The 13,493-nt window shown below is 45.7% G+C and overlaps 1 protein-coding gene across 1 annotated transcript; it reads right to left on the bottom strand.

Moving 5' to 3' along the window:
* Positions 1–2,653: 2,653 nt before the first annotated feature.
* COQ3 (coenzyme Q3, methyltransferase) lies at positions 2,654–9,769 on the bottom strand. Its single transcript, XM_075414325.1, has 7 exons — positions 9,679–9,769; positions 9,276–9,399; positions 8,742–8,894; positions 8,483–8,582; positions 6,489–6,731; positions 5,130–5,289; positions 2,654–3,711 (listed from the first exon to the last, which is right to left on the bottom strand). Exons 1-7 carry the CDS (start codon positions 9,767–9,769, stop codon positions 3,515–3,517), a joined length of 1,068 nt encoding a protein of 355 aa, XP_075270440.1. The 3' UTR covers positions 2,654–3,514.
* Between the last annotated feature and the right edge of the window lie 3,724 nt (positions 9,770–13,493).

Raw genomic sequence — 13,493 nt, 5'->3', positions numbered from 1 at the left:
TCAAGGTGTCGTTCCACAAGACAGGATGAGCCAACCTAAAAGCCTACTGTCCCTCAGGGGGCCGTTCGGCCCCTACCCTCTCCCTGTCCACATGCTCCCACTGCTTTCCTCCTGGCTGGCACTCGTCCTCGACAGTGGCAAAATTCAGCTCCCTGAGCAGCACAACCACCACCAGCACCCCAAGGAAAAAAAATAAAGAAAAAAAAAAAAGAAAAATGTTTACAACTCGGACAAGCATCAGTCTCAGCAACGGGCTGGGGCTGGGACCCTGTGGACCGATGGGGGAAGAGATGAGACAACACGATGAGCCACATCAGAGCCGAATCATCAGAGACCACCCAGAACAATGTAGTTTGGATTTTTGTTGGCCAGATCAGCTCCTTGCTCTGGTTTGTTGTGTTGCAGAAACAAATGGCTGGGAATGGGAGAGTCAAGGGTCCACAACCAGAAAGAAAACGGAGACTGAAAAAGAGTAAGCCCCAAACATGGCCTTCCCCCGTCTCAAGGCAAGCATCGCCTCTTGCCTCACCACTAGTCCCAGCTGCGTGCCCGGTGCTATAACATTACTTTTTTTACCTCCTACCACCACTGTTCCTGTAAGCATTGAAGCTATGTCTCCATACTCATGAACAACTTGCAATGGGAAAGCCAAAAGGTTTGCAAATTTATCTGACTTATATTCTGTGCGTTTCAATCGCACCTATTAAATTTCCACAGCAGCTCGACTAAGAGAAGCATGAAATATCTATCAGTTTCCTATGTACAGATTTTTAAGAAAAAAGTTTCTGCAGGATGAATACATAGTACGTATTCAGTGCACAGCACTGAATTTGATTACACTGTGTCAGATGCACATTAATGAATAATGCAAGGATTAAAAAAAAAAAAAAGCTAAAATCCAATGTGTAGGATATCCTTGCAATGTTTGATACCTCACTAACATCACCCCTACTGCAATCATTTAGTTTCTAGCTTAAAAAGAGGATGTTTTAACCAGAGGGATGAAATACAGCCAGAAAAGCTAGGATACTCCACCAGGAGAGGAAAACTGAGGACTAGAGACTGAGGATGGAGCACATCGGGACATCTGCAGACACGCCATGGGTACAAGGACCTGCTCAAGCAGTACCTACTCATTACACTCTCCCAGGTTGACAGGGCCCCTACACACACGCAAAAGAGCAGAAGGTCAGGTGCTTGTGATCAGGTTTTTGTCAAAAACAGAGGTATCCATGGACAGACAAACAGGTCCATGTGCTTGCTGCTCAAATGCCAGCTATTGTTTATTTGGTACGCAAGCCCTCTTGTGAGCCTGGCCAAAGAACCCAAGCAGCACCAAAGGCTTTTTGTGCTAGGTGCAATAGAAGTAGCAGTGAAAAAAACAGTTCCTTCCCCAGGCAGCTCACAGTTTAATGAAAAAATACAAGCAAGTGGGAAGAAAGGAAAGGATGAGAAAGCCAGGATTAACAGCTGGTCACACAAACACCTGGATTTAGGAAACAGGTGAACGAGGGACGGTTGTTTCCAGTGAGCTACCCCAGGAATCTGTCCAGGTCTCACCGCTTTTCAGATGCTGTTTCTTTCAGTTCACTGTTGGTAAAATTTGAAACACTCAGTTGTATAGTTGTAAATAACTTAGATCAAAGTTGATTACTGAGCTAGGGGAACTCACTCACATGCCTGAACACACCGTTAGGAACAAAGACTGCTGGCTACCTGCTCTGGCTCCATCTTTTTCCCAGTGTCATTCCTCTCCCAAACGCTACGTGCTGCTTCGCATGGATGACCAACAGAGCAGGGACTCCCGGGCAAAAGGAGAACATCAGGCAGAAGCAGAATGACTGTGCTCCTCCTGTGGACAGCATTAGCGAGACCATCGCTGAAACATTGCATCCATTTCCACCGTCATGCTTCAGAAAGGATGTTTACCACAAGATTTTATATGAACTCAGAAACTAACGCTGTAGCAGTAAACAGCTGTAGAGAGAATGTCAGTCCATTTATCTATGAGAAAATTAAGGGGCAACTTGGCTCAAAACTACACCAACTACGTTTACTAGACAGAGACAGCCGATAGCAGGGAGGTCCTTCACGCAGAAAACAAAGATGTTCAGACATCACTGGCTGGGATCTGATGATCTTTTGGAACAATTTACTTATCAACATAGTGGCTTCTCTATCACTGAACTCTTTACATGAAGATGAATCTTCTTCCCAAAGCCAAGCCACATCCCGAACAGATATTTCTAAAGCAGAATTTGCTGTCATGGAAATGATCACACTAGATAACCCTTTTCAGTCTTAATAGCTATAAATTACTATTATTTCTATCATAATTAACTATATTCCTCTGTGCATCATCAGATCCATCATGAAACTTGGATCCCTAGGCATCACACAGATGCAGCAAAGCAGCAATGCAAATGTGTAACACAATAATTTAGTCCACCAAACCTCTGCAGCAGGAAAAACGCAGTAGTAGCAAAAAGACTGCTTATCTAAAGAACTCCAGAATGACCACCACCAGCAAAAAAGTTTCATCTTAATCTCTGCAAACTAAAAGTCAGAAAAACACAGCCAACCCACCTCGCTACCTGTGTACAAGCACAGAGAAAAAGAGGCAGAGAGAGAAGGGCAGAGATACAACCGTGGATAATCACAAGACATTTTATTTAGAAAGTCCTCTTTCACTGCAGGTCAACACTTTTCCTTAACCTGGCACTAGGACTTTCAGACTGAGTAGGTATCGCACTTCAATTCTAGCACAGACTGCTAATGTACCATTTTTCTAGCACAAAGTTCTGGTAGCTTAGTAAAATGTTACCTTTATTTGGGTAGAGGGAGAAAGTTGAAATAACAGGCACACATACAAGTACCTTTATGGTGAAGAGGCTTCCGACAGCTGAGGCACTCTGGTCTAGGAGACTCCTCTGCCACCACTGCAGTTAGCTCACGTCAGCTGCAGAAACAGCATGACCCAACAGCAAAGGTTTGCTGCTCTCCATTTTCTCTCCTCTCAGGGAGAAGGCATAATATAAAAACCACAAACACTTGTGTCTTAGTGTTTTGTGTATTTTAACAGACTCAGTTCAATAACTTAAATGTTATTTTATTTGTCATACACTATTGTGTCTTTAAACTCCTTCTACATTCAAGCTACTATTCTACAGAGATCTGAGTTTTCCTACGAGGACTGAAAATGCCATCACATATAGGAGCTTCCTCCAAGCTACTGACAGAATCACTTGCATTTCCCCGTCCAACAATTTGAAACTACTTTCTTACAAAAATACTTACTCTTTAAAACCTTTGCTTATTTCAATCTTAAATGACTCCTGAGATAATGGGCGCTTATTTTTTTCTGAGACTGCCCTAAAATATTTGTCCAAAAATAGCATAAACATTATTAATGCAAACAGCAAAGCTGTTGTTAAAAAAGGTTTTATTATGTCCATCTGGGCAAAACTTTCTTTCCTGTCCCTGGCGGCAGTCCATCGCCACATGTCCCAGGCAGTCACGCAGTGGTGCCAGCTGTGGCTGGGTGCTGCTCACCTCCTGTCTCCAACGGGGTGTCAGGTGGGCTTGGCTGTCCCCCGGCCCCCGATTTCACAGCGTGTATCGCATAGTTAATGCTCCTGCTTTCCACCCAGCTCCACGACCCCAAGAGGGGATTATACAGCATCCCATTCACAGTCTCAACTGAAAAGCCATCTAGAAAAGAAAGGAGCCATAAATCAACTGATGTTCTTAAAACACTGTAAGTCACTGTGACATCAAACCCTTTAGAACAGCCAGTCTGAAACACGCTCCTTCCCCCGAGCTGGGGTGCAGCGCTTCACAGAGCCAGCCTTCCTCAGACACCACCATCATCAGACAATGGGTCCTGCTACTGGCAGCAGCAGCAACAGCTCCGTGCCAGGCCATGCACCGTCAGCACGCTATACAGTAGCCACCAAAAAGCGGTGCACTAGAAACCCCAATTTCACACCACCAGAGCTGGGTGATGGATAACGTTTTCTGTAGGTGGAGACGTTATTCAGATGGACATCACACACTTCAAAATCAAAATCTGAGTGTGTCTTTGGAAGGGTTCTGCAGATTCCCCTTAGGAATGGAAAACACAAGAGAGAGGCAGAAGAACACCACCGAGAGCTCAGTGCAAGCAGAGCGCGATTTAACACTCCCTGCTGCGCAGCTCTCGGTTCGCTGCATGGCTCTGCTGTGTCCCAGCGGGATACACAAGGGAAGGCAGAAAACAAGCACCCTACCAAAACAAATCACTCCACTGCACCCTCTTCTCCTTTCGAAGGGAGAACATAAAGAACCACCAGCATGTGCACTGGTATTAGTCATGTTCCTTATGGCATCACTGCAAAGTGCCAGGAGACCTTGCCAAGAGAACAGCTCAACTCAAACTTCAGCTTCTTCACAGCAAACTAAAGCAAAGTGAAATACTCGGTGAGAGTTTTAAATCATCCACAGGGAAGGAGAACAATGGGCAGAACTCTTCCCAGCTCAGTGCTTTGTCTATTTTAAAAATCAAACAAACCAGGGCAATTCGATTATTTCTTCAAATCAGTATCATACCGATTTTCAAGAACTGCCTAATGAATTTGTGGTGGGTTTCATCTTCACATTTTTGAAGAAATCTTTTAGTAAGATAATATGAATAAAGAACATGGAGCAGAAACCAAAAACACAAATGCCTTCTCCCAAGGGGAAGACGACAAGCAGTGCAGGGGCAGCAGTGCAGCTCTGGAGTGCCAGCACAGTTATCCTCGCAAACCCAGCCTAGAGCGTATGGACCATTTCAGAGCGTTCACTGTGTCACCACAAGAGGACGGAAAACCTCGGAATTTTCATGTAGCCTATCAAACAGAGGGCAGCTCTAACAGTGATTTTGTCTGAGTAATCTCTGCATTCTTAGGACTCCACGTATTATGCAAAATCCAGTAAGCAGCAGTGTCTTTAAATCACAAACGATACTCGTAAGATATGACTGGCAACTCCCACAGGAAAAGCCATGTATTGTTGCTAGCACTCAGGCCACCTAGCTTATCCCCTTGCCATCTCCACATGGGACCACTTGGGTATCTCTCTGCATTCCCACTATCTGGCCTGGGACTTACTTGATTCCAGGAGGCGCTCCAGCTCTTCGGGGGAAACAAACTTCTCCCACTCATGTGTTCCTTCTGGTACAATGCCCATTATTTTTTCTGCGACCACAATTCCCAGGATATAGGACAACTGCGTTTTATTGATTGTAGTAATGAATAAAGAACCTTCAGGCTAATTAAAAGATTAAAGCGTTCAATTAGAAGAATATTTAATGTTTTTTAAAAATTGTAAATTTAATTGCATTAAAACACAAAATCTGTCTATCTATAAGTCTACATACTGCAAGATATGTATGATATGAACTAATTTCATATCAGGGTAGGTATTTACAAGTATACCGCTTAAATACAATAAAGAATATAATGTTCTAACAGTATGACTCAGTAGTCCTCGAATAGTCAACATAATCAAAGTCTTGGATGGTCTGATAACCATTTCCTCACCCAAAAAACATCTAACAAAGTCACTGATAACGTAACATTGCCCAGGAAACAGATAAATAAAAGGTATTAAGGCATATACAATGCCTATTGCAAATTTAAGTTAATTAATTAAATTTTATTTTATAAATTAAAACCAAAGCAAAATGTGCAATACTGCCTGATTTTTGAGGCTGCTGAATGCCGTGCTTGTTTTACTGATCACAGGGTCAAAAAACAAAACCAGAAGTGAATTCCAAGTACTTAAGAGACTGTTTGGTAGAAACAAAGGATAATTCCTATGTCTCCAGCAGGCTGAAAATTAGTTAAGCGTTCCATTCAAATAATCTATATTCCTTCTGATGACCAGAAAGACAAATGAAGAGATTACGAGAAAGCCGCTGCCTCTGTACTGCGCCCACCATCCTTCTTTACCAGTGAAATAATACCAAGAGGAGTAAAACCACACGCGATTGTCTCCAAGCGTAACGATGACCCCTTAAAAGCAATCCAGGAGCACATCTGATGTGATGCTAGAGCTGGAATAGAGTCTTGCGAGTCAGAAACATTGTGACAGTCCATGCCCACACAGGGAGCCCACAGCCTCCATCAATAGCAGCACTGCCATGTTTTCTCTCACCAGGTGAAATCAGACACAGCCCAATTTCTTAAGGGGGGTGATGCAAAGCAACGCTGCAATGCTAGGTGATGCCATTAGCACTTCTCTAAGGCAGGGTTGGGGAAATACACTTCCTCTTTAGTTACTGAAGCCAGGAAGATGTACTTGCATCATGGAGGAGAATGGAGGGCACCTCTGGAGCGAGCCTCAGACCTCAAGCACTTCGAGGTGGAAGGATGAATGCAGATTTAGATGTTTTCACGTGCCTTCAGATGAAAGCCTTGATAATAAAGAACAAATATTCCCAGTAATGAAAGCAAAAGCTCTCTTACCTTTAACACCTGAGAGCAACACTTGATAAACACTTCAAGGTCAGCCACATGCTCCACTACTTCAGAAGCTACGATTACATCGAAGGTTTCCACAGACTCCTCCACAATCTCCTCCAGTGAACTGGACTTGTACTGTATTCTCTTGGCCAGGATGGGATCAAATGACTTGTGCTGATCTGCTGTTCTGATGTTGTCCTCCAGAGGATCAATTCCAGTAACCAAAGCTCCCAATCTACCTAAAGGCTAATAATACAGAGCATAATTTATTCTCTGCATAAAAACAATTTACTTAAAGGTGTCTGCCACTTTACAACATACATACACGAAGCTGAAAACATCCATCAGAGAACAAGACAAACGCCAGCAAATTATGAGCTCTGATCCAGCAATTTTATTATAAATATTTATTAAAGCAAGAAAACCCTTAGATTTGGGGGAGGTGGTGTTAATTTGCTTAGAAAATTATATACTGGAATAGACATATTTAAATCGTCTTTTAGAATAAATTGTTCTGAATCCATTTTGTTACACCAAATAAAGAATTCCTCTGCTATTACTCTCTGATAGAGGAAAAACAAAAGGGGAAAATCAACACAGTACTTAAAGGGGGAAAAACAATGCCGTATTTAATTACTGTCATTACTTTCTTCGACATCCACCTGTAATGGTAAATCCTCATATCTTTTTAATGGTTACTTAATATATGAGTATCTCTGGGACTTTCTCACTGCTGAGAACTAAACACTGATGTTTACTAGGATAGCATCAGGCTTGGCTGTCACTCAAATTTCTCCAGTGTCTTCTTACTCATAGGTTAACACCTCAGCCATCACCTCTTTTGAAACTGAAACAGGCTGCAGAACATGACCACATGTATGTTATTCCAACCTGAAATTCACCGGTGGCTCAGCCTGAGAAGGTGACACAGCACACCAGTCCTGCCAGCCTCGTCGGAGAGCAGGCTCTCACAAGACTACAGGATTTTGCTCAGAATAAAAGAAAAAACAAAACAAAACAAAAACATGGGGAGAGATTCAGGTCCCTTTGCAACACCTCGTTTCAGATGCTGGTGAAGTTCCCAGAGTAAGTCAGCCAGATCTGCAACCCTAGATTCACAAACCATCCCCAGCCTATCGATCGGACACAGTGCTGTTCAGAGCCTGGGCAACCAAGGGGTTCCACCACAAACAGCTACTTCCCAGTCCCAAGGGTGCGCAGACTCCTCGGGAAGCAGCTGGAACGCCAGCCCCCACACCAGGAGAATCTCTCCTGACAGAGGGGAGGTATGTCTCCGGTGTTTGACATTATTCCGTGCTTTTCCCATGAGATCAAAGCAAAGGCGAGAATCCCCACCCCCAACATACAACAGTGAAGATAAGCCACTCCAAGAAACGAACGTGTAAGAACAAGTTCATAACAGAAAACACTTCTTTGGCAATGAGGATTCTCACGATTAAAGTATTCTTGCCTAGGCTCGTAAATTAAAAAAAAGAAAAAAAAAAAAAGAGGAAAACGAGTTGTCATACTGTGACTGCCCAGAGGAATCACAGAATCAGAGAATCAGAGGTTGGAAAAGACCTCTAAGATCATCAGGTTCAACCGTCACCCCAACACCACCACGCCTACTAAACCATAACCACTATTATTTCATAGAATCATAGGCTGGAAAAGGAATACTCAAAGGCTTTTACATCATTCTTCCCTTCTCCTTTTCTTTACAGTGTTTGAAACCTTATTTTTCTGATGAACCTCAGAATTTTGGCATTTCCCATTACCAATTCCATACTTTTCTGTAAACCACCACCACTGTGCCATCCAAATACTCTACGGGGTTAGTAGAACGCACTGCACTCCAAAACATTCGGTAACTGATGTACCTCATAAGAGAAAAGCTCCTCCTTCGAGGATTAGGTATTAGGCAGTGTAACAGTACAACAGATTCAAACATTTTGTACGCTTTTTAACACAGGAAACCAGAGCACACCATTTCTTACTTCACTCAGCAGTCCACCACCACAGCCAACGTCGAGAATCTTTACTCCAGAAAGCGGGTTTCCCGGATGATAACTGCCACTCCTGTTCAGCAGAGTGTCTCTGGAAGAAAAGGGATGCGACTAAGGGCAAGCACACACAGCGGCTGAAGAGACGCACCGTGCAGTTATCCTAAGTACTGGTAAGCGTTTTTCTTCCCCAATGTTTTCTGAGGTTGTGCAGAAACAGTACCTACAAAAAAGTCTGTCTCCAAAAGCATACCTAATAAACGGCACTCTAATATCATTCATAGAATGAAGGGCTGAATATTCTCCTTCTTCATCCCACCACTTATGCGCGAGGAGCTGGAATTTTTTCATCTCCTTTGAATCCACTGATGAGCGAGAAGCGCTGAAAAGTCTCTTCATGGTGAACCTAAATAACGAAAGCTGAATGTCATGAAACCAATAAATACCGGCATTTCACGTCAGCTGAAACATGGGGGAAAAGAAATTCCGCAAGATCAGAAAATGAACAACAAAAAAGATAAACCTCACGATCCTTTAGAGATTCTAGTTACGCTTAAACAGAACAAGCTGATTTTATGCCCTGTATGTAGAGCGTATCTTCCAAAACAGATGGCTGCACACCTGTAGTTTTTAAGGTATTAATTAGTAAAAAACAGGCCACAGCAAACATTAAAATATTTCTGAGATTTAAAAGTGACTTCACGTGACGCCGTCACAAAGTAAAATCAAACTGCTACAGAAAGTGATGGTCCTCGTCACACCGAATGATTTTAGCTGCGATGCTTACACGCTGCTCGTTGCTCCAGGCAGAGAGACAGGCACAGCAGTGCTGGGTTTCAGGCGCACCTCCGGGCCGTGGCCCTGCAGGGCACCCCCCAGGCCTGTCCGGAAGGACACACCGGCGCGGTCACCTGCGCAAATAAAGGCAAGGCAGCCGAACGGAGAAGATCAGCTTTATGAGAGGCCAAAGGCAGAAACCCTGGATTAACGTGCGGGTTTAGGCCACAGCGGGCGATGGGGGAATCTACGGACCCCCCCGCCCCCCCCCCCCCGGGAACACAACCGAGGGTCTGCGGACCCCTCTGGGGCCCTGCGAGGGGGCCGGCGAGGCGACGCCCCGCTAGGCCGCCGCGACCCGCCTCGCCCCGCCGCCCGCAGGCACCGCCTCGCCCCGGCGCCCGCCCGCTCACCGCCCGCCGCCCCCGGCAGGGCGGCCGCCGCCCGCCGCCGCCCGAGGGTGCGGGTGACAGCGCGGGCCACCCCGCCGCCGCCGCCCCACATCGCCGCGGCCGCCGCCGAAGCGCCGCGCTCGCCCCGCCCCGCTGCCCCAGCACCGGGCGTGCGGCGGCGACAGCGCGCCGGGTGCCGCTGGGGCAGGCGCCGGGAAGGTTGGTTCCGCCCGGCGCCGGGGCCGGCCTGGGGCCCGCGCCGCGGCCGCGCTGAGGGCGCTGTGAGGGCTCGCCGCGGGGCGCGGCGCCGCACCGGAGAACACTTTATAACGCCTGTTTATGGGAGTTTGTACTCTTCGTTGTTAACACAGTGACACGCGTGCGGCCGTGGCTCCGCCGGGAAGCTGGCAGCGCGGTGGCTCCGCGTCAAACGCGCGCCGTGCGGGGCCGCCCCTGCGAGGGAGGGGGCCGGAACGCGGCCCCGCGGCAGAGGCTCGCCGGGGCGGCACCGCCGGCCCCCGCCGCTACCGCGCGGACAGGGCTCGGGTTCCGAGAGCTCTCGCTTCAGCGGTGGCGAGGCGAGGGCCAGCGGGCCGCACCCCCGGGCTCCGGGGCCCCGAGGCGGGCGGGCAGACCCCCGGGAGCCGCTGCCGTGCCGCGCTGGGCAAGCCGGGGCCGGGCCGCGGCCCAGCGGGGACAGCTCAGCGCGCTCCCTCCCCCCGGGTAACGCCAGCCTGCTTCACTCGCCGACCGAGCTGGGCGCTGTAGCCCTCGCTGCTTGGGATCTGCCCATTTATGGGTCTCACAGAATCACAGAATGGTAGAGGTTGGAAGGGATCTCTGTGGGTCATCTAGTCCAAGGCCCCTGCCGAAGCAGGGTCACCTACAGCAGGCTGCACAGGACCGCAGCGGAATTCATCTAAGCAGCCAAAGTCTGAATTATTTTTCTAACAAAGGCTACACGAGGACTATGGAAAGGTCTCAAAGCCGCTTCTCCGGGCAGCAGTTAAACATAGGTCGAACCCGCTCCGTGCGTGCGCGCCGCGCTCCTCGCCTACCTCCGCCCGGCACGGCGCTTCGTGCCGCGGGTCGCCGGCCTTCACCGCACCTCAGCGCTGCTGCACGCACCGCGCGCAGAAACCCTGCACGCTGAGACGCGCCGAGAGAGCGAGCCAGCCCTTACCTTGGCATTGCTTTTACAGCTGCGATTTTAAAAAATGTAGGAACAGGCAATTAAATACATGCACACCGGCAAGCGTGCCCAAGGGGGGGGGGGCATCCGTAGCCCAGAGCAGCTGTGGCTGCCCCTTCCCTGGCAGTGTTCAAGGCCAGGTTGGATGGGGCTCTGAGCGACCTGGTCTGGTGGAAGGTGTCCCTGCTCATGGCAAGGGGGTTGGAACCAGATGGTCTTTAAGGTCCCTTCCAACTCAAACCATTCTGTGATTCTGTGGAGTATTTTACTTAACAGGATCAGCTGGTTTTAAACTAGAGGTAGCTGTTCCACTTTTCTGTTACTAAACACGGACTTGAAGAGAACAGCAGCTAAAAGCAGCAGCAGCCGAGACTCTCACCTCTCCCAGAAGGCAGGGCCTCAAAGACACAAAGAACAGATTTTTTTCCAAACCAGTTATCACACCGTATTTAAAAAAGTGTTAAAGTTGTAATATTTTACCCAACTACTCTTTTTCGGCCTCTCCCTGGCCACCGCCGGTTGCTGTTCTTAGGTGGCGCGATGGGTACCTCGGGCTACGTACTCGCACTGGCTTTGTTGCATTCACCTTCAGAGCAATTTGCATGGAAACCATTTCTCACTTGATTCCACACCATCCCTTACTTGTTAAAAAAATTTTTCAAGGGCACTGCCTCCGCTTGTCATGCTGCTGCACGACACTGAAAACTGCATGTCTTGCTCTCCTGCAGGGCACTGAAATATTTTTGCAATGTTTATTTTAAAATGTAAAAGAATAGAGCAACAACTCCATTTAGACTTTTTCAAAATGATGCATTCCCATTTTTGTGCATCTGTGCGTATGTTTTCAGATCACTTCAGTTGTATGGAATTAAAGACTGGGTGTTATTTTGGCCTTTACCACTGAAAACCATTCAGAAAGGAGTTACTAAAACACAAGGAAGTGCAATGTATGCGAAGCTGACATGGTACCGACGTATCTTTAACTACTGGTACGCTGAGTGTGCTGTTTAGTAAGATTTCTGAAACAGTTAAATACAGAGATCGTATGCTCTTTTTATTGGCATACAGTCACTACCCATATAAGTGCATTTGTGTCAAAAAAATAATTTTCATATTTACAGGAAGTGACAGAATTCCAGTTGTTGGCAGAGTATATAAAGCTGTTCATACACAATCTTTTTTATTATTAGACAGAAAAATGGTAAGTCTGAACTGAAAGTCAAATTCAATGCATCATGGAAACTGTATTCCTCAATAGCTTTTCTTAAACTTGTTTCTAGCTTCTTTCTCTCGAAAGGCATCCTTCCACAACACCTGAACGGCTGCGCTACGTACTTTTCAAAACGTCCTCACCTTTACCAAGCGCGTACCGAGACTGGACCAACGCATCGTTTATTTATACCCACAGCAACGCAAGCAAAAGTAGCGTGTTGCAAATTATGTCTTGTTTTGCTAGTAGGTATGACTGCTTACTCTACGTAAAAGGACTTAATTGGGGGGGTATGTTATTTATAACTGATTAACTAATTATTCATCTGCAACTATTTTGATAAACATGCATGTATTCACCAGCCATGAGCTTGCTTAATAAACACATAGTTAAAATGTGATCCTTTGCACTGAAGCAGTTTACTTCTGCATCTAATTTATGAAAAAAATTACACTGGCAAAAATGGTGCATAGTTGAATTCTAGTTTTAGTAAAATGGATTAATCTGCTCATGAGGACATGCTTTGCAAGTCACCTCTACTAGTGTATTTTTTTTTCCTCCTAGAAGCTACAGCCATCAAAAAGATCTTAGTATGTTGTTAAGCCTTTTATCTTTTTCACAGTTGGTACCATACCAGACCTTCTAGGCACAAATCTCCAATCTTCTCCTCAATTAATGTTCTTCTGTAACAGTCACTGGCCTAGGATCGTGTATCATTGGGGTTTTTTTGTTTTTGCTTTTTAAACAAGTACTATTTCACACTCTTGTTACTAACAGCAATAGTGCATTTCCTGAAGGAGGAGGTAATCAGTGACCTCTTTCACTTTACAGTGATATTAAAACAAAAAAAATTAGTTACATTGCTCTCTAATCAATGTAGCAGCTTTACAGGAATTGCAATTCTCCTAACACTAACGAAAATAACCAGCTTTAATGTTTACTACACATTTAATGCATGTGCCAAAATGTAACCTTAACCTATTGTCAGTTTTCTAATGTGTACTGAGTGCCATTTATAAATATATTCCACAAAAGCATCTAAAATACTGAGTCTTGTTCCTGTAATCTCCCTGAACATCCAGAAATTTCTCTCTGAAAACTGGGTGAGGAATATAGTTCCAGAGCTTAACACTGTCGCACAAGATCAGTTAGTCACACGTATTCCTCATGGGGTTCAGTCTGCTCAAGTATAGCTTGTATTACAGTGACCCATATTTTACACACACGGCATAAATTACTTGCTAGTCCAAATAAAAAGGTTATTAAAAATCCATTACACATATCTAAAGAAAAAATAAAATGCCTTTTCTTTGTTCTTCCACACCCCCCCATAATCTCATCATGCCCATGAATTACATATTTTGACAAGTGTTTTATGTTAAAATGTTTTTCAAGTACTTTAAAAATATGTCATACCAAAAAAAAAGCTGCCTT

This window comes from Opisthocomus hoazin, chromosome 2 (genome assembly GCF_030867145.1).
Source record: "Opisthocomus hoazin isolate bOpiHoa1 chromosome 2, bOpiHoa1.hap1, whole genome shotgun sequence".
In the NCBI taxonomy this organism is placed as follows: Eukaryota; Metazoa; Chordata; class Aves; order Opisthocomiformes; family Opisthocomidae; genus Opisthocomus; species Opisthocomus hoazin.
Note: the sequence above shows the minus strand (reverse complement) of the source record. Positions and strands in the feature narration are given on the sequence as shown.